General features: G+C 39.4%; 1 protein-coding gene across 1 annotated transcript; it reads right to left on the bottom strand.

The window, feature by feature from the left end:
* Positions 1-7,134: 7,134 nt before the first annotated feature.
* On the bottom strand, positions 7,135-15,020 carry ADGRF4 (adhesion G protein-coupled receptor F4). Its single transcript, XM_088520107.1, has 8 exons — positions 14,943-15,020; positions 14,001-14,037; positions 13,716-13,876; positions 12,876-13,160; positions 10,790-12,154; positions 10,034-10,075; positions 9,861-9,920; positions 7,135-7,275 (listed from the first exon to the last, which is right to left on the bottom strand). The coding sequence occupies exons 1-8, from the start codon at positions 15,018-15,020 to the stop codon at positions 7,270-7,272; spliced, it is 2,034 nt and encodes a 677-aa protein (XP_088376233.1). The 3' UTR covers positions 7,135-7,269.
* Between the last annotated feature and the right edge of the window lie 7,043 nt (positions 15,021-22,063).

Here is a 22,063-nt window from a genome sequence, read left to right as displayed (position 1 = left end):
TAGAAACAAAGATTTAGTTATGTCAGATCATATCGGATTAATTTGTGGTGAAGCCATGAGGTCATCAGATGAATATAAAACTTTTAGCAGAGTGCCTTTCATAGAAACACCTCACTAATTCCAATAAAGTTTCAGCAGGACACCCTTTATCAACAAAATTAACAGCTAAGAATAAAGAATTTGGTCAGTAGTTGAGAGCTACCTCCTTTCATACTTGTAATGAAAGATTTATTTTACTAAATTACAGTGTTTTGACTTCAGAAGAGCTCAGAACAATGACTTAAAAAATGTTTACAAATATAAAAATATCTGTCTGATCTGTTACAAACATATTTTAGGTTTCATAAATACATGTATAACAAAAGACATTCAAGAAAAGCCTTCCTTATCACTAGAGTCAATACTATTTGCTTATACTATGGTGTCATGTAGGATACTTAGCCATGATCCTGGGCTCCTGCATACTAAGTGTTGTGCTATTGTAGGACAAGAGAGAAGGTCATTCTCTCAATATTTATACTCAGATCAGGTTTGTGTTAAATGTCCCCCTCCGCCCCCCACCTTTTTTTTTGGTTAATCAGAATGCAAAATTCTACATTCATATTTAGGTAGGTACCTGCAGATACCATTTTGTGGCCTGGAAAGGCAGACCATATTTGATGGTATTCATGCCTTGCTATACAGTTGATTAGGTTAACAGGGACATTAAGCTTCTGAATGTATTTTGTATGAGCTACAGATTGCCCTAACACAAGTAGATTCAGTGTGGTATGACTGAGTGCACAATGAAACATCTTGTCTTCTCTCTGAACCAGGAAGTTACACGCTGATATTGCATTCCTCAATCTGGACTACTCACGTCAAAAAGCCAGAGACGAGGTCACAGTTCCTCCCAGGACATGCAGGGATGGTCCACGAGCAGGCGGTATTCATGGAAGATCTGAAAGCAAACGACAATGTTTCTTGTTTGACCCAAGTCTCCTTTCTCCCCCTAAGCTCTAAACTTCCATTTCTGCAATGCGTGTTATTTTTAGGTATCTTGCAGTAGCTCAAATGATCAGGAACACATGCCAGCTATTTATACTGCTTTGTAATTCAATTAATTCAGAACTTTGACTAACCAAAAGGGTAACATTCCTTTAGCAGCAAAGAGTCATCAGGAACATCCCATCCTATATGCTTATTCCTCAAAACTATCCATGCTTATTCCTCATAAACCCTCCATAATAAAGCATCCTGTATAGAGCTGCATTCCTCTGCTGCTAAACAGCTGCAGAATTTACCTGGGAAAGTGATATTTGGACATCTCATCATCTTCGGACATCTCATCACCTTCCTCATCATCCTTTGCTTTCAGTTTTGGGCATCTGTGAGCTCCGGTCACCGTACACCGAGTCTCCAGACGTTCCATATGCAATGCATGCACTGGAGTTCCCACTTCTACCTATGCTCCCTCTGCTCTGCACCAGCACAACCTCTACAGGACACTGAAGAGCTTCAGAGCTTCAGGACACTGTGGGAAGCTGCACAAAAATAAGTGCCCTATTAAAGCAGCGTGATGACCAAGACCTTGGGTCAAGCTACACTCTATCAGCAGGTCCCCAGTGGGCTTTCTGAAGCAGAGAGTCTCCCTTGAGCTACTCAGTGAAAACTAAAGTTCTACAGCTTTTTTTTCTTTGGTAGAATCATGATCAAGTTGCCTTTTATCTGTTTCAAATGTTAGTCACTAACTGTGCAGTTCTGGGCTTCACAGCACAAGAGGGATGTGGAGCTGCTGGAGAGAGTCCAGCGCAGGGTCACAAGGATGATCAGGGGCCTGGAACATCTGCCCTATGAGGAGAGGCTGAGGGAGCTGGGCCTGTTCAGCCTGGAGAAGAGAAGGCTGAGAGGGACCTGAGCAGTGTCTATAAGTACCTCAAGGGAGGCAGTGAGGAGGATGGTGCTGGCCTCTTTTCAGTGGTGGCCACTGACAGAACTAGAGCAAACAGCTGGAAACTGAAACACCAAAAGTTCCACAGGAACTTAAGGAAAAATTTCTTCACAGTGAGGGTGACAGAGCACTGGAACAGGCTGCCCAGAGAGGTTGTGGAATCTTCTTCTCTGGAGAGATTCAAAACCCACTTGGATGCAGTTCTTTGCCACATGCTCTAGGTAACCCTGCATGTGCAGGGGGGTTGGATTAGATGATCTTTAAAGGTCCCTTCCAACCATAATGAATCTTTGATTCTATGATTCTAATCAAAGCTTAAGTCTCAGTAATCAAGCACTAACACTTGATCCCTGCTTTTTGTTGCAGGTTTTCACATACATTCTTGTAAGCAAAAAGACACAAATTCCTATTAGATCAACCCAGCCTGTAACCTGAGGAATGCATGTGTGTACTAAATTACTTTTCTGTCTGCCAACAAATAAGGAAATCAATACAAATTCAATACTATAATGTTTCTGAAGCAAAAAGACAGGCCAATTTATTTAGCTTGTCCCAAAGAAGGTTGAAGGATGATTGAATGACATTTTAATTCCTGACTCAGAAAGATTTCTGAGAGAAGGCGGCCCTAAGTAATTACAGCACCTTCTTCTTGCCTAGAAACTAAAGTGATCTTTTTCCTCAAAACAGGCATTCCCAAGGCACATGGCTTAGCCTTTCCTTTTAAAGTCAGTGTAAATTTTACTATTTATCAGCATACTTCAAAGTCATCCTTCCAATCTTGCTATCAGATCCTTCCAATCTTGCCATCAGTAGGTCTGTGGGCACACAGTTTAGTAGTTTTACAAACTATTAATAAAAGGCCCAAATTCTCTTTTTTACTCCCCTATGCCTGCTATGAGCACTTGCACTTACAGGAGAGAAAGAGCATTTCTCCTGTTAAACTGGACTTCTTTAACTGCCTGTGTAAATGCCTTAGACTATTTGCAGTGAGCAGAGATTAAAATAACATTTTGTAATAACACAGAAGCTAAGCAGGAAATCCAGGCAGCCACCGAGTTCCCGGACTCACCCTACGAGAAATGTGGAAGACTTTTAGCCACATCATGACAGAAACAAAGATTACATGAAGAAATGAAACACTTACTATGGAAATAATGATCACTTGGAGACACACACATCACAGTACCACAAATCTTGCATGATGTAAACATGGTGAATGCCAAAAGTTCAGTTCTCCTCTCCTGTACTGCAAGAAGTCTTGATTAACTACTGGTGTCAATGGAGTATTTTGGGAGGGAGGGACAACATGAGCAGGAAGTGTGGCCAAAGACACTACAGATGAATAGAAGGGTTTATTAAAAAAAGTTGGCACAAACTAAGTCGTCGGCATCACTGCTTATATCAGTCTAGCTATAGAATACAAATAGGACAACTGACCTGGCAATGAGGGAGGAGATATATTGTTTTTATAGTTTTAATCTGACCACATCACTGAAACAATAAAACAATGTTCATATAGCAGTGCTGGCCAAGAAAAAGCCACACAGAAGAGGTCTTATGTAAAACCCAGCTTTACCAGCTTTCCATCCTAATTTGCAGTTCAGAGAGGTTGCTGGGATTTTGCAGGGATGAAGAGGATATCCCTCTGACATGAAGATGATACCTTTTCTCTGTGAATCTTGTTCAAAATGAAAATCAAGTCTCAGCACACAGGACTATTCGCACTGCTAGCTCAGATCTCTATTTTCTGCCACGTGTCAGCAATGTGGCTGTGGTTCCTGCTGCTGCAGAAGGGCAGGCAGCCATCTACCACTATCTACCACCACAGTCCAAAAGCCAGAAGGCCAAAGAAGGCCTCTGTCATAGCCTTCAAAAACCAAAAGACAGGAAGTAGCAGGAAAAGGAGAAACAATAACTTGCCAAAATTCTTCTGGTTTAGCATCTTTCTCTGCACTGGTTTACTTACTATGGAAGAAAAAAAAAAAAAAAAACTCATGCTAAAGAGAAAAAGAGAAGGTAAATCAGCATTCTGCCCAAGAACTTATTTTGGCTTCAAGGTTGACATGAGCAAATTCAGTTTCACCTGTCTCATCAAGCAGCTCCAATATCTCTACACTTGGCCATGTTGCCAACACTGTAAATCCATGCAAGTCTGAGCATCCATGGGAGTCAGGGCAGAGCGGCTCCAAAGCAGGCTCCGGCACATCAAGGGCACATCAAGCTAACGTTCACATTGACATTATTAAGCTGTTGCAATATTATGATGACTTGGGAATTTGGCAGGTTTTCAACTCTAATGAAAACAGTATTTTGCCTCTAGTTGCAATTAGAACTGAGCCATCAGCCCATGACATTTGAAGAATTAGCAGTTCACAACCCTCAGAGGACAGCTACAGATTTCACCCCTCTCAAAACATTTATTCATGAAGTGCTCTTGGCCAGTTTATTTCTGGGGTAGTAAAAATAAAGCTTCAGTGCTCATCTCCACCTTATACTATTTACTAGTTTTCTATTAAACCCTAGATGTTCTTAAATAGCTAAATGACCATAAAACACAGGATAAAACTCTGTACTATGTGGCACCTTCTGAAAAAACCCACCTCACTTCAAATACTCTTTAATGAATGGCTTCTCAGCAACTTGTGGATCAAATTCCATTTAACAAACTGTTGCATGGTGAGACTCCTGCTGAATTTCCTCGGGTTTTAGAGTGAATGTTTATGACATAGGAAGCTTCATCTGAGTCTGTCTATAAATGCAGTTATATCAGACTGTACTCTAATGTGCATGTGTGTCCAAAAAAAGAGAAGGGAAATGTGTGAGTTTCAGGCAAATTCTCTGAAATCTTCAAGTACTGCCAAAAACAAAACAAAACAAACAAAAAACATTATAATTGAATTTCAGTATTAACAATAAAATAACTCATCTGGCTTTTTTTGTGTGATGATTTATATGCAGTCCTGAAAAAATGGATGAGGGAAAATGATGGTGGTCTTAAACATGTTCCAACATACCCTGCTGCAAGTGATAGCTCACTCTGTGCTGCAGACTGCAAAACATGATCCTGTTCTTTCAGAGGAGACCACCTGTGCAATTGCTAATGGCTGCAAAGGACACAAGTCAAATACTATCTAGCAAAAATATTCACCTGACATTACACATAGGTAGGGCTATCCATAAATTAGACTGTAATTTAATCTCATTGCCTCCGGTAAAAATTGTCCATTTTACCTACTGAAGGGTATAGGAGAATTTGAGTTTCTGAATCAGGTATTCATTAGCTAATTACACAGCTCAGCTTACCAGACAACTCTAAGTTGCTCAAGTTTTTGAACAACATTTTAAAACAGATTCATTAATCAGGACTACAGTTCTACCACAAGCATATATCAAGTATATAATTCTTCAATATGCCATTGAAAACACCTTGCAGGGACAGCAGAGAGGATGTGACACGCCGTTTGACATTAAGGAGACTCGGGGTAATGGCCTTTTTAAAATTTATATTACAGCAGTTTAGAGTCTCATCTGATCTCCAAAATTCTCCAATGCACAAATACTCCCTAAAAGGGAGCAGATAGTCTCTTATAATAAAACTCCAGGCAGAGAAGGGATAAGACAGAAAAATGTGAGGAAGCAACAGAGTCCTGGGGACACAAACTGCCATCTCAACACACAAGCCAGACCTCTCTGCTCTCCAGATCTATCAACTCACAACTTCTCTCCCTCTGGGATATTAGGCTTTGTGTTTTTTTCTTATTAACTATCACATTCTCAACATCCCCACAGTCCACCCTCCAGGGTGTTTTTCTCTCTCTTCAGGAAAGGAGTGCTGAATACATAAACCAGTATGTTTATGTTTGATGGGATATACTTAATTTGCTTAGCACGTCTATGATGTGGTTATATTGCTGTATTAGCGTGTATCTAAGCGAAATTTAAAAAAAAAAAAAAGAAAGAAAAAGAAAAAGAAAAAAAAAGGAAAAAATAGCAGAAGGGAATCAAAATATTACAAACTTTAAAACAATGGAAGGTATTTAAAGTAGTTTTAAGCTGAAAGATACTTAAAGTATCCCCTAATAATCTAAATTATCGCTTTTCTATATTTTTTTACTTCAAAGGAAAAAATCCCAGTTTCCAAGATGATGGCAGCAATTAACCATGAAATTTCCAGAAAATGGCAAGGACGAAATGTTGAAATATTTTAATGTTCCACAGAGCAGAGGAATAAGTAAAACAGATGGTAAGGGTGACCGGAGAAAGTCTTTTGTAAGAAAAGGCATTGGACTTGGATTTGACATAATCTTGGCTTAGCTATCTGTATTGAAACTGTCACTCAAGTCTACCCCATATTCCCACTCTCCATCAATCTCTTGAATGGCACATTTGTACCTCCTCACATGTATGTTTCAAAGGAAAACTCTGATAATGAAGCAATTCTCCAAACTCAGGAGGGTAAGAACCACATCCCAGAAATAATGAGGAAATTACAACTTTACTTCCCATTTGAAAACACTGAGTTATCACAACAAGACACCATAGTATTTCTGCTTCATTAGAAATGGCTTCTCGGATCTTGGGTCTTCTAAAGACCCATCTCATCTGTGCTAACCAATTCCTTGATTAATACTTTGCCTGGGATATAGGCGACTGTGTGATTCAACCCTGAAGCTTTGATTCAGCTGTGAGGATTTGAGGCGTGTTCTTCTGCATTTATCCAAGGTCTTGATCATCTTGTTTCAGGACAAAAAAAAAGGGTTGTTGTTGTTGTACAGCTCCTGTGACACACAAGTATCGAGGCAGTGAGAAGTGCTGTGCTGCCGAAATTGTGTTATCCTGTCCACTTATATGTAAGATAGGAACTTAATGACTACCGTGCCACTTTGTATAATTTCTTGTGATAAGGAACAGCCATCTAGTAGCTGGACAATAATCATTATTTGTATATCACACCTAAAATGGAATACTTTTATGTTTTAGAACAAGCCCGCATGCTGTGCTCCTTACTACACTGATATGAAAGAACAGAAATAACTTGAAACATTGGCATGGCACAAGACAACACAATTGTTTCTTCCAAGTTAAGAAACAACCCTTATGTATCACTGTGCTTCCTCTAAGGGCTACAACCACGCTGATGGTTTCCTGTTCCTGACAGCAGCTTCAAGGCTACTTCTCCTCTGGTTTCCATGATGCTTCCGTGGTCACACTCCGAGACGAAGCTGTCCACGCTCCAAGCTGGTCAGCCAGTAAGGCTTATCTCATGCCAGGATTTCTGTGTAAGAGTATTTCTCCTTTTCCTCTCATTAGTCAGATCCATTGAAGACCATCGTCTGCAGCTAGGACTAGAAGAAAAGAAATTTTCTGGTCGGATTAAATACCTCATTCATATAGATGGAGGACTCATTTCAGACAAGATGTACCTCAGAAAATCCTTCAAAAAAACATAGTAAATCTTAAAGTCTGAAAAATAAGAAAGATTCTTATGAATTTAGAAAAATTATAGGACCTGAAACAAGATTCTGCACATTCCTTCTAAATACTTCTTAAGCATCTGCCTTTACAAGTCCAAATAGGTAGGCATATCTGTGTCCCATTACAAAGCACTCAGATACAATATAATAACCACGCCATGTGTTTCAGGTGTGGCAAATTTTTCCGGCTCTGATGAGTTGTGCTCCGTATTTACACCCAAGAGCACAAATGGATGACAAACATTTTTCTCCCTCTGTTATGCAACGGGGAACATTTACATGTGATCTGTTCTCCCAGGTTGAGCAACAGCCTCATCCCAAAGTCATAGCCACATGCGTTTATGGCTTTTGTATCTAGTTTTGCTCAGGGTGATCACCTGATATTTTTAGCTAATGTTGTTGAGTCACAGGACTAGTGATACATTCACCTTTTGTTTCCAGAACATTAGGTTGCCGGCGACTTAAGTAGAATTTAAACTTTCCAGATGAGAAAGCAGAAAAGTTGTAGAACAAGATTTCATACTATGTGTGAATATTAGAAAGACAATTTGGTTTAATCTAAATAAGTAACATTATCCATAATATTTGCTCTCCATTAAATAGTGCTTGGTGTCTTTCATAAGAAAGAAAATACTTATGTTCACCTACACAAATTCCTCACTTTCCCAATAGCAAGACTGAGTGTAAAACCACCTACACCTCAATTTGTTTTTCTGACAGAGCATGCTTATCTCTGAGAGCAAGGAAAGTAAGGCTAAGGAATTTTTCATAAAATTTGATGTGAATGTTGGATTTAGAGTTTTTGCTGCATCTTTTAAAGTAAATATCTGTTCCAAACTATGTATATTTCCTTACACATTTTTAGATATATTTACCAAGATGGGTTTACTTTTCTAATAAAACTTTCTTTCAGTATTTAAGTTTAGAAGTTCTTACCTACCACAAATATTTCTGTGGGAAGAGAATATCCTTCTATGCAGAAAAAAAAGATAAAAAGAGGTACTATAACATCAAGCTGAAGTTATATGTTTATATTGTCTCAAATTGTGGAGAACTTCTCCTTAAAATAGTTCTGAATTTATTAATATGAGACTTGTACCATTAACATGGTACAATACTCAAATTGGCTAGAAGGCTAGGTAGACTGGCTTAAGAGACAGAAAATTCAGATTTTCAGCCTTCGCACTCTTGTTTTCCAGAAATAATTTCAGTTCATAAAAAAGTAAACAAGAGCTTTGTTATTGAAAGGAACATGTTAACTCTACATGTATCTTTTGACTAAATGATTGCTGAGAAACTAGACGTTACAAAAAGAAACAACTGTCGAAGTAAGGAAAATGGTTAAATTCTACACATAGGACATAGAGAAATGAAAAACATACTAAATAAAGATTTTATGGGAAAGGATTTACTTTTCTATATAATACCCTTATGCCTTATATTTTTTTCCTCCTCACAAGCCAAGGACATCCAGACTTACTCTTATTTGAAGAAACTCTGCAAGCCGTCTCTATAGTACCAAGACTAGCTAATGAATAGACTGAAGGAAAGCAGGGAAATTACTTTGATTTAAAGTCCAAACTGAGCTGACAATTTCTTTCTGTGGAGAGCAGGAGCACCACCAGAACCAGTTGTTCTGAGATAGTTTCAGGTGATTTCCTTGTGTAAATATAGTCCAAATTCATTAAGTTTTAGTAACAGAAGAAACCAAACAGCAGCCAAATGTTTTCCAGCAGAGAGAGGAAATACTAACTCAATGACATCAGTGCATCACTTCCTTCAATATTTTTTAGGGAGCTGTTGAAACACGATTATTTCCTCCAGGCTTAAATATTTTAATGAATTGCCCTGATTAGTTAACTTAGAAAGATTGGTTAGCTTAGCTTAGAAAGTTAAGAAATTCAGGCTAACATGAGTACACAGCTTTGCTCTGCACCAGATATATTGGCTGGGCTTTGAGTGGTTTGCATCACAGACATTGAGGTGGAGACAGAATAACCCTCTAGCAGCCTGAGAGTGTCATAAAGTCGTATTTTTGTGAGAATAAACAGATTATATGCATTAGGATTCTGTGGAATTGTGCTGCACTTCTTATTCTGTTCCTTGCTCAGTAACTTTAAGATATCTCTATTTTATAGATGAGAAAAATAATATATATTCTTTTTCTAAACAGCTCTAATATTTACTGATAAAGACAAAAAAAAGGAGCTATTTTTATAACAACAGCTGTAGGTTATGTGATGGTGATCATAAAAACCTACAGATTGCCTTTTCTAGCATTTAGTAACTTAATATTTGCAGCAGACCTTCAGGATATCTGTATGTCCTATAGCAAGCAGTCGTCTTAGATAAATATTAAACCATGTAAGATCAATTGCTTGCTCCATTTCCAAATGAGCAGGTGCACAAGATGGCATAAAGTTCTGTAAGCTTTTAAGGGGGCAAAAAGAAATTACCTTTGCTAGACTACATTTCCTCCTTGATGAAAGACAGCTCATCCTTAAAGCTTCTCTTGTCTGCAGGTTAAAAACAAAACCAAAACCACATGATAAACACAATTAAATGGAACAGTTTCTCAAACTGTATAAAACCAAGTAACCAAGGATAGGTGTTTAAGTGATCCAAGTACCTTTCTGTCCAGAAGTGTCCCAAACAACAGAATGAAGAAACCCTAGAAAATTGCAAAAGAATTAATAAAAACAACATAAACATGTGATATTTCTTAAATGCTTCTAGGTTGCTATTACCCGAAGGAGAGATTAAATAATTTGTTTGTTAGTGTAGTAAATCTCATCACCTATGAGTTAGGTAACAGCAATGCTCAAAATGAGCTTGTACACCCCAGGTCACACAGACTCTCTTGGAATGTCAAGAATGAATCCATGTTTATTCCATTCTCATTACAAACTGGACTGATGAGTTACATACCAGATTTTTTTCAACCCACTTAATTGCAGTATTAGCCAAGAAGAGCCAAGAACATCTGGACATACAATGGTATGCCAGGTAACATTGACTTCTACATTGATGAGTTGAATGAAATTATCTTCAATGATAAGTGAGAATCTTGTGTATATTTTTGTCCAAGTACCAAGGTTTGGGTATTTTTGCAGTTAATGGGCATTAACCATGGTATTTTGTGTTCAGTATAATCAAACATTTGAATTCCTACCCCTGAGCTTACACCAAATGGTTTATTTCCACTGTACGTGTGCTACTGTGTCAGTGCAGGATGTCTGGTGTGCCTATCACATAAAATAGTTAAGCTAAAACAAAAGCTTAGATCACATTTTTCATGCACACTACATGATACCAACCCCTCTTAGATCTGCTACCTTTTCTCAAGCTCAGGAAAGGTAAAGCATGGATTATTATACACATTTACCTGGAAGGCATTAAGTAGAGCAAATGTAATATGGAAGGCGAGAGAGCTTTTATCAAAAATCGTTGCTAAACCAAATCCCCAGGTGAGGCCTAGAACAGGTGTCAAGAGGGCAACATTCTTGCTAATTCGAATCATGTTGCTCAAATCCTGTGACTTGCAACCTTCTCCAACAGCAGACCTTCCTGTCTTCACCACAACCACCATCACCACCACCAGATTCACAGCGATAATACTCAGAGCAGGTACCACAAAGGCCAAAAGGGCTTTGGTCTCATACCAATTGAGCCAGCAGGCTCCAGACCGTAAATACCCATTTCTTGGTTCAGTAATAGCAACAGTGAGGACAGATATGACCAAAGGACATCCATATCCAATGGAGAATGCTGCGGCCATGAGCACAGATCTTGTTATCTTAAAAAAAACTAACAACAATCCATACAGAATGAGAAGTCCCAGGCTAAGCATCCAAAAAAACAAGGCAAGATAGAAAAAGTGAAGAAAAAAAGTAGCAGCTACACAGAGCTGGTGGTTTCGGGCTGTATCATGCACAATAGCAGCTAAAATGAACAGAACGTCAGCAATGAGAAGTGAAGTAGCGATGTTCACCAAACAGAAATGGCGCATGTAAGTTATTTCCGTTTTTGTTACGTGGTGCCAGACCACAATCTCAGTGATGAGGCACAGAGCCAAGCTGAAAATGGAGAGGCCTAACCCCACACACGTAATGTAACCCAGCACCGCGTTTCGTAACTTGGTAGGCGACATGAGAATGGAGAAGGATTTGAATGTCCGGCGGTGATACTTGCAGAAGCAAATGACACTGCTGATGTCATCTGACTTCATTTGGCATGCCCTGTCATCCCATCTCCCCTCAGCAGAGTGCCAGCCAACACACCGGGCTCTGGCACTCTCCAGTTTATTGACCTTTTCAAAGGCAAGCAAAATATGCTGTAGTTCCTCTGGCAGAGCCACTGACAAAACCATCCCATTCACAAAAACAGGGTCCAAATGGCTTGTTTCCATGATAGCTCCAAGAGTTGGAAAGGCAATGCTGATGGCTTTGGAAGTTTTAGATAGCTTCAGAAGTTCTTCTTCTGGAATGAACACATGCCCAGTGATATTTTCTGAGTTACTGAACTCCATAGAAAAATCAAAGCTTTTTCCCGTAGTATTCTTATGTATGCTGTAGCCTTTTGTAGAAATGAATTGCTCTTGTATATTTTCTGACCCATTTGTTAGAAGAAGATTCCCAGCAAATAAGTTCACCGAGTCCAGTAATACTGAACTAGCATTTCTATTCCTTACAAAGGCCCAGTTGGAAATGATGGAGCTGTTGAGAATATGGTTTGCTATTCTGCTGTAACTCTGAAACAGACAAGAAAAAATAAGTTATATTTGATGTGAAAAAGAACAAGTTGTACTATTCCAATGGCAGACTCTCTAGAAAGGCTCAGTTAAAGAGTTTTTGTTGTTGTTGTTGTTAAAGGGGTGTGTTCTCTTTAGAATAAGAACAGGTTCCCATGACCCATGTCCACACCCAACCATCTCATCATCACCAGAATTTTCCTTCCATCTTCACATCATGCTCAAAAGGTGCTTAGACTTAAAGCAAAAGTCAGGACACTTATATTTTATTCAAGAGTCTGCACTTCTTCCTCTGCCTCTCTGCTTTCTGAGCTCACCCGAGAAGGTTTCTGCTTTCATCATGCAACTCGTGACAACACTGGCGTGGTACTACTACAGCATCTCCAAGACTGCCTTTTCTACAGTGTTCTTTAAAAATGGAAATTCTTTAAACTGAATTCCTCCCTGCATTACTCTCCCATGTTTACAGGAGTTGGTGCAAATTTTTATTTTTAAGGAAAGCAAGTTCCTACTCTATCTGAAGCTGAGGATTTCTACCATGAGTAGGTCAGATTCTCTGATAACAAAAAATGTTCTGCTTTGGAATCTCTTTCCAGATGATTTCCCTGTAAGCTCAGTCAGTAATTCACTGGATAGTATCTACAAGAAAGAAACATTCTATGGATGCTTTGTCAAGCTTGGAAATGCCTATAGAAGGGACTTGAAGCCTTGAAGAACATACCCGCATTTTTCCTCTACTGACATTTCCTGATAAGACCAAGGAGATCTGCTTTAGCAAGTCCACTATATTAGCAATATTTCCTGGAATGGCTGGTGAAGACAAGATATCTGGAATAATGCATGAAAAATCAGCTTGGCAGTTCTCATTCCTGTGGTCATCAGCACCAGAATATTTGGCTCCATCTATAGGCTTCATTGGGCTTCCTTTCCCTAGAAAAGGGAGGTGTCCTCCAGCAATGCTAACGTGTTCTCCAGGATTTAGAAAGGGTCCATGTTCAGATATTCTCTGGAGGGAGAAAAATTGAGAGAATTAACAAATAGAATGAGATTGTGGGGCTACTGCTGCCACCAGATGCATTGTACAATGTTAGAGTGTGCAATGGATGTGCCAGAAGATTTGAAACCAAAGATCAAGAGCTATTTATCAGTTAAGAGGAATGACTTGGCTGCATAACATATATGGATGAAGATGTAAGATGAACTAAACATAGTGTCTTGCCTGATCCTTGAAATGACTTTTTAAAAATTATTTGTTTTTATAGATGGGGAGAATTTACCATGAATCATCTAATTATTACACAAATTTGTCTTGCTGCTTCCTCAGGTTCACCCTAGAATATCATTATCTCAGCTGACTTCCCTGCAAAGGATGAAGTCAAAAAGGTAACTTCATTTCTGAACTATGTTTCCACGTAGAAGTTTCCCAGGTTCCATGACATTTAAGACGAAGTCAAACTGTGTTACTCTGCTGACTAGCATGGTAGATTTAAAAGATATGAGGATGGGAGAGAGAGCCTTTGAAAGAAATTATGGTCATTGCTCAGCACAGTGGTTACATCACCTGAAAAAGGGACCGAATATCCAGATTTGCACAAGCATCTGTGAACATCTGCCACTTTTTGTCTTTGCAGACAAATCTTGTCTCCCCATGGAAGGAAGGAGAACAAGGCTGAACACAAACATCTCCGTTATCTTTGCAGGGAATGAGGCTCACGCACCCATCTGGAAAATAAATCAAGCAGATATTGCTCTAAGGTCCACCAAGCATACTACAGTCCACAAGGGTGAGCATCAGCCACAGAAAACACTTGAAAACAATTAAAAGACAGTGAAATACTCACTGTACCTTGTGGATTACCAATCTTTAGCTCCTTAGTGAGAACCTGAAAAATAAAATAAGGAAAAGTGGAGTGTGTACATTGAATATTAAAAATGAGGAAAAAGGTATAGGAAGAAGAAGGGAAAAAAAAAGAACCTCTTGGGACAAAGTAGGAAGGAAATTTCAAAGTGAATGAGTATCTGAATAACAAATGCCACCATAGCAGCAGACAAAGTCAAGCCTTTATTAGGCTTAAGATCTAAAGTATTTTTATATTGATGAACAAGATTTTTTTTTGCGTCTTTGCCTGAAGATGAAACTACAGCAGTACAGAATATCAGCATCTGCTTTGCTCCCCTTTTGACTGGAAAACCGCTCGGTGAGCTGGGAGTACCATCCTACTGCATGCAGGGCCTGTTGCTTGGCGGGTGTATAGGCCAGACAGACTTCTTCTAGAGTGGCTGATCACACCTGGATGCCACTGCTTGATCTAATGATTTATCATCTGTTTCAAGACAAGCTAAGGATTGACTCTTGATAGGCAAATGCTGTTAGCCAGAATTAAATCTTAGCTATTGGTTGCCTTTGAAGCCTAATGGTTATGGCTTGCTAGTATAGGCCGAATAGCAGTTTTCTAACACTTCAAGGGTCAGGTTGGTCGGTGTGCTCGGAAGTAATTTCCCCTCAGCCCCTTCTGAGACCTTGATCTGCCCAGTTTTCTCCCTGCAAGCAGCCCAGCTTTTCTACCCTGAGAGCCAACAGAGGACTTCAACCAGCAGAGCTGCCCAAGCCATTCCAGCATCTAGTTCTTGGTGAGACAATTCCCAACAAACTAGTGAATCGGTGGTTTCTTGCCCCCAAGCCCGCACCAGTTTAAGCTTGCAGACCTCCATGTCAGGCAAGAGAACATCTGGGGGGCTTTGTGGTTTGCAGGATTTTTGTGGTTCCTGGGTTCATTGGCTGACTCACCCCGGGGACTCTGTGCGACTCAGCCAGCAGGGACAGCACAGCCCAAAGGAGCAGACCGTGGACTGGCCTCAGAGCCATCGCCACACACCTGCTTTTCCCCTGGAAGAAAGAGAGGTTACATAAGGTGACACCTCTGGTTTCCCTTTTGACCAGCATCTGGTTGTTAGTAACACCCTTCACCCTAGCTGAACACCCTCCAAAGCCTGTCCTTATTGGGCTTCAAACATTTGACATCTATTAGATCGTTACTGATAAATAGAAATGAGTTGTGAGCCTTTTCCTAAATAAGTGTGGTCGACACTGGAAGCTACCACAATAATAGTTAAGTGCAAACTGCAAGGTAAATAGCTTATTAAAAGACTTTGGTCTGTGGACACAAGTGATCTAATGCAGTGTTTTCTGCACAGCGTTTAATTCAACTGCTCTCCTCAGGCAGTCTCTGACAAGAAATGCCATGTGAGATAGATAAAAAAGGCTTTGGTTAAAGCTTAGTACCCCAAGATGCAGCTTGTTACAAGAATCCAAGCTGGGGGGAGACGATCCAGGCAAGGAAACAGGGAAGGGTAATGTGCTGCATGACATCGGATTGTTGGCAGATGCCAACCATGCCCAGAGCCAACTACAAGGGCAAGAGCAACAGCTGCTGCAGCAGAGACACTGACCTTTAATCACACGATGTTTTAGTAGATTAAGCCATGTTCTAGGTAAAAAACAAAACAAAACACAAACAAACCAAAGAACTCCACAAACCATAAGGAAGCCGACAGCTGGATTTCAGGAGGTGCAGACACGACAAGGCTAGTCACATCTGAGTTTTAATAGCAGCCACTTGAATTTCTTTATGGTAAGTATCGATTAGCACAGAGGATATTCAAATAGGAGCCCTGGATTGATGGACAAAGATGTATTCAGGAAATTCTAACTCTGATGGTATCAAAGTGCAACATGCACAGTTGCTAATTCTAGTAAAAAGGCTTCCTGATTTCAAAGTTAGGGACTTACAGCTCTTCTGAAGAAATAAAATTGATAATAAGAGAAATAGAAGATCACAAGAGGTAACCCAGAAGTATCAAGAAATTTTGCATAAGAATTGTACTGACTTCCAACTTAAATTTTAAATATACAATTATTTATTGCTTATTCTCAGCCCTAATTCCATTACACACCTGTGAACCCTTGAGCTCGTCATGTTTCATCATTAAATATAAAATGAATACAAATTGCTAAACACTGACGTAACTCCACCCAGGGCTGTTATCTTTAAGGGAAGTAAAAATCTGGGATAGGTCCAGGTATATACGACCTATTTAGATAATGACCTATCCACCAGTGAAACATTAATCTAGTTTAGTTGCGTTGCTTGACTCATCATGAAACCACCCAGAGTCTCAGCACTGTAAGAGCACGCTGAAATAACCACTATGCAGCAATACACATTTAAGGCAAAACAAGCAAAGTGGCACTAACTCCGTCATTTAAGGAAAGAACATGCACGTATGGACATGAGTCCATGTGAAAGTACCTATTCCTCCGTGTCCCTCTTCTTTTTCCCCCAGGTTATGGTACTTCAGATGAAGCAGATAAAACTCATCTAACGCCATCAACAGAGAGAGACAGTGCAGGGCTGATCTCCTGGTTCAACTTCAGGCACTACGTGTTTATTTGAGAAAGATCTGTAGGAGCAACCGAGTTGTTAATTCCAGGTGCCACAACTGGAGATTATAACAAATTGACACTTTGTGCTGGGAAATCGTCCTCTAGCTGAAGGACAACTTGCATTATTGCTGTTTGAAGGGCAGTGATGGAAGTACTAGGTTGTTATTTTTGCCTCCTTTTTAGGGAGGAATAAATGTGTTACTCCTACTCTGCTCTCCTACCCAGCTATTGTCCCCCAAGGGGCAAAGGTCTCAAGAGGAGAAAGGGGAATGAGCAGCTACATGGGATAAGACTTGGGGGACAGAACCTCTTCCTAAAACAGTAGAAAGGTGAACCTATAATTTATTTTAAAAAGGTGATTTATAAACTGGCTACTGTAAAGCAGCCTCAAGTTCAAAGTCACTCTGTTCACTTCTGTTGGTTTAAAATGGAGGATTTTTGGAAAACTCCTACAAATTATCCCTTCTGCACTCAGTCCTCAAGCATATTTTCTTGTCTCTCTGCCAATTTTATCTGAAAAAATATCTTGCATGAAAATTACAATTGCAAAATTACAATTTTGCCGTACAAAAAAAAAAAAGCCTTCACATTCGGTTTGTCATATTCAATTATACAACTAAAAGTTTCCCTGAATATCTAGACTTGCAAGGGTGTTATTTAACTCCATTATTATTTAAACAAAATATTTATTATTTATTACAGACACTATTTTTTTTTTGATGACTTGAATGGCTGAATGGTTAAACATTAACCATTTAACCATTGTAATTTGGTAACTTAAATTGTTATCATCTGGTCAAAATTCTGCAATAGGAGCCTTAAAGAGTTCTCTACATTAATATGGTCATTTGAGAAGTTAAAGCTTATATAGAAGCTTGAGAAGTATTAGTTATATTTTTAAATGATTCACATTTGGAAAACATGAGGAAAAAGTGATCTTTAGAATATTAACTACAGGAAAAGTTTGGATCTTAGAAGTAGTGCCACTATTTAGAGATCAATGAGAAAACTATAAGCAAGAAGATCTGAGGATAATAAATATAACTTGGTATTTCCACAAATATAGGAGGGAGTATAAAAATGAAATACATGCAAAATAAATATAGCCAAGTAATTAGATTTATTTTAGATTGCAAACAAACCAGTTTCAGTGTCTCCTTCAATTCCCATACTGATCTTTGCCAAACAATTTTGGAAAATGCAGCTTTGTTATGGTACTCACCATTTTAAGAAGCCTGGGTTCCACCATAAGCAAAATTAATGCAGTCAGAGATGCCTAAGACAGCGCAGGTGAGAGTGTAACCATTTATCTGCTGCCATCTTGCTCTGGTCTCGCTCGTGGTCTCATCCTGCTTTTCTTGTGGCCTCTCATTTGCTTGGAGTTCTCCCTGAAGGAAACACCGTGGTACTGTGGGCACCAGCCTCCTCCTCCTCGTCTGACTGGATTAGCACTGAGGAATCTTCGGGTGACGATTAAGATATTGCACAGTAAATTGACAAAACAAGTTGCAAACACACCTACAAAGCTGCCAGATTGGCACCTTTGCCAGGCATGATTCATTTCTGCGGACTCCTACGTGATTTGTACCTCCTCCACTAGGAGGAAAGGTTTTTCCTTAAAATACAGGGGAGCATAGACAATCTAGACTTTGGAGGAAAAAAAAGTCATGATCAGTGTGTGGTCAATTTAATGCATTTACCTTCATAAATCAAAAATAACACTATTGATGATACCACATCTAAGCAGCTCAGCAAATTACCATCTTTCCCTCATGGACTGCACCCACAGAAATGGGATTAGAGCCTGCAGACTGAACCATGTGTCACGTTCAATGTTGCCTCTCGATACCAGCTCATAACTATTCTTAATTTTATAAGAATCTCCAAAAATAAATATTTTAAAATAAGCAGTTTATGATATCAAAATAGCAATTCCTACTGCTGTCTCCCCTCCCAGGACCATATTAGAACAACTCTGGTCACTCATGTGGGCTGGAACTTCTTTTCACGGTCCTGAAGTTTGTTTGTCATGAGCTTATGATGCTTTTTGTATTTTTTTTTTTTTTTTGGTGCTACCTTAAGTAAATACTCAGCCACAAGAAAGATCTCCAGTTTTGGCCTAAAAGTAGGTTTTATTACTGCTCATTTTGATATGACAAGCCTTGCATCTGACGTTAGTATCAGGCAGGAATTAAGCCAAACACTAATAGATGCAGACAACAGAACAGGGCTGGGGAGGGTAAATGACTTGCACTTGTTACAGTACTGGGTAGAGATGAATAAAAAGGTGGCACCTGAGCACTCCTTAAAGTCAGCAGGTGAAAGACTAGACCCCATTAATGTAAGGACATCTGTTTTAAATGACTCTTTTTACAGACACCTGGAGGTGTGAAGTTCTACAAATGTCCAGAACCTTTGCTATGATGCCAAGAGTCAATACTCCTAAATTCTCAAGCACCCTCTCAACCTAAGTGATCTTCCTCTGAAGGACACAAAGGCTTGCACATGCACACGCTTCTACTGGAAAGGAAGAGGAATAATCATAGAATCACAGAATGCTTAAGGTTGGAAGGGATCTCTAGAGATCATCTAGTCCAACCCTCCTGCACACGCAGGGTCACCTAGAGCACGTGGCACAGGGTGGCATCCAGGCGGGTTTTGAAGATCTCCAGGGAAGGAGACTCCACAACCTCTCTGGGCAGCCTGTTCCAGGGCTCTGTCACCCTCACTGTCAAGAAATTTTTCCTTAACTTCCCATGGGACTTTTGATGCTTCAGTTTGTGGCCACCAGTGAAAAGAGGCCAGCACCATCCTCCTCACTCCCTCCCTTGAGGTACTTCTAGACACTGTTTTGATCCCCTCTCAGCCTTCTCTTCTCCAGGCTGAACAGGCCCAGCTCCCTCAGCCTCTCCTCGTAGGGCAGATGTTCCAGGCCCCTGATCATCCTTGTGACCCTGCGCTGGACTCTCTCCAGCAGCTCCACATCCCTCTTGTGCTGTGGGCCTTAGCAGGCTACTCCGGTCATTATTTCCCACAAACAAGGTGTGGGCTCCCACGAACACAGCAGCAGCCACCTCATGGTTCACAAGTTTCTCGAGGCTGTTTGCATTTTCAAAGATGGGAGTTATGTGCCTAAGCACCCAAAAGGGAGTGGTTTTGTCTTTCCAGCACTTGTGAAACCCAGTTTCCCAAGATGTACAAGTAGCTGCTTTGACAGGGCTCTGAGACCAACAACAGTCATCAGGCAGCAATTTCTTAGAGAACTTTTGTAACAGCCAAAAGGAAGGTAGCTGTGAAAAACAAATACTACCCTTTCCCCTTGAAAGGGCAGAAGACTTTGCTAAAATACGACTTTAACAAATATTAAGTGTTTAAAAGTTCAACAGATACTTTGCTAAACAACTCAGTCAAACCCTGCAACATATCATCAGAAATTTCATGCCCCTAAAGCAACAACAATGAACATTAATGAAAAATATTGTGTCAATTGTTTAAAGTAGACACCTGTACATTATTCCAAAACTGTATTTCACACATTTTTAAAAAATATTATGAAAACAGAAAAAAGCTTGTAGCTTGAAAATGACCGTCCATTTTCCTGCCCTTGTTTGACTTTTCCTTCATCCACTCTATACCTGTCAAATGTCATATTATAGTCCTTAGACTCCGAGTTCCTTGAACAGGGATGGTTCTTTACTATATATTAAGTGATTCAAATCTCCTGTCATTTGAGGTGTTTAGAAAATTACCCAAGGAAAAGTTCATCTTCAGAAAGCAGGTTTGTTAAACTCAAAACATCTAGGCTCAAACAAACCGCTTAATTTGTAGTGGCAGAAGAGACAGATCCTAGGTATAAATACTGTGTACATAAGCTAATATTCATCCATGTTATTGAATGGCAACGGGCATTCGAAGAAGCTCTGAAGATGCACAAAAAAGTCAGTTCAGAGCAACAGAAATGAAGAGAAGAAAGAAATGGGTATCACGGAGAAGACTTCCAGTTACACTTGCTAGACTTAAAGGAAACATTAAACTTAACAGTAGTCAGGATAAACAGTTCTCCTGACTGTTGGAAAGCATGTATTGCAATGAGTAAATACAAATGTGAGAGTCTCGGAGGGATACATGACATATACACACTGCTCTTTTTCAAACCTCTGCTGCAAAGAACTTAACAACATAAGGCAACAGACATTTCAACAGGTTTTAAACTTATTTTATTCGCTGGGTTTGGAGAGCATGCATCATTTTACAGCACCAGTAAAGTCAGTGAAGCATACTGCTTTTGGGAACTTGGTTTTGAAGACATTTCACAGCACAGGACCACACGCCATCACCCTCTTCCCCTCCACTCCAGTCCATAACACTAGCTGAAGACCAGACAGACATGTACCAGGGCAACCTCCTTATGGCTAAAAATATTCATAGCAGCGACTTGTAAAAGAGGATTTTATTAAATTGAGTCATTGCACTTGGGTAATTTATTGCTATAGCGAACAAAGGACATTAAATAATTAACACCTTTCATTTGTGGTTTCAACTGATTGTCTCGTTCTGCTCATCTGCTACAAGTGCAAATGCAGACACACAATTTCCATAATCAGTTACAAGATTTGTAGTATGTCCTGATAGTTTGAGTAAAAAAACTTCTATTCCATTAGGCTCAATCCCTGCTTTTCATCATCCAACTTTTATCTAGAATTCTTACCTCTACATCTGTTAAGTCTGACAGTACTGCTGCCACACAGTATTCCTCAATATTTGACTCAAGTTTCCAACTGTGATGCATCTAGGTAATTAGAAGTTAAAGCATTCATACTGAATCAGCTTATGATGTGACTAGCAAACATAACTTAATACCTGCACAATATATTATTAAATTTTTATTAAAAATGTAGATCAGCCCTGACAGGTATCTTCCAATTGACTTTTAGATGTTTGCTTTTTCTTTAATGAGGCATCAGCTGTAAAAAAATTATACTCTGAAGAATAATACTTTCATAACATTTCCTTAAATGAAATACTAAATAATTACTATATTTATGGCTCTTTCCATGAATTGAAACAATCATTTCTCTCACTTTGTCAACTCTAAGTTTTGCTAGACCAACAGGTGACAAGGTTTTGCTAACTGAAACAATACATTTCTGACTGGTTTTCTGAAGTTGCATGTCCTTGTAATTCTTTATCAGCTAAACACAGCAAAAGGAATTTCTTCTCCTATCACTTTGTATGTTATTTTGTGCACTCTGTTGATCTCAGGGGTTAATGATAACAGCAAACCACAAGTCTGCAACTGCTTTCCATAAAGAATATTATGAAAGACAGTCTTGGATACCAACATGATACCATCCAAGTAACTGCTTTAATCAATCATTAAAATAATGTTATTAAATTTAGAAGTAGACAACATACTCAGCAAGTTTGTGGCATAAATATATACATATCAAGACCTTCAGAGTATC

The sequence above is a fragment of the Tinamus guttatus genome, unplaced genomic scaffold (assembly GCF_059628265.1).
Source record: "Tinamus guttatus ecotype Peru unplaced genomic scaffold, ASM5962826v1 Tinamus_guttatus_pri_ptg000080l, whole genome shotgun sequence".
Taxonomy (NCBI): Eukaryota; Metazoa; Chordata; class Aves; order Tinamiformes; family Tinamidae; genus Tinamus; species Tinamus guttatus.
Note: the sequence above shows the minus strand (reverse complement) of the source record. Positions and strands in the feature narration are given on the sequence as shown.

What these genes read in the sequence shown, in the direction of transcription:
- ADGRF4 (XM_088520107.1), bottom strand. Translation starts at nt 15,020, where the DNA reads ATGGCTCTGAGGCCAGTCCACGGTCTGCTCCTTTGGGCTGTGCTGTCC. An exon ending in ATATTCGGTCCCTTTTTCAG is followed by an intron (nt 13,161 to 13,715) that starts GTGATGTAACCA and finishes TTCTCCCTCCAG; the next exon opens with AGAATATCTGAACATGGACC. An exon ending in GGACACTTCTGGACAGAAAG is followed by an intron (nt 9,921 to 10,033) that starts GTACTTGGATCA and finishes TTTAACCTGCAG; the next exon opens with ACAAGAGAAGCTTTAAGGAT.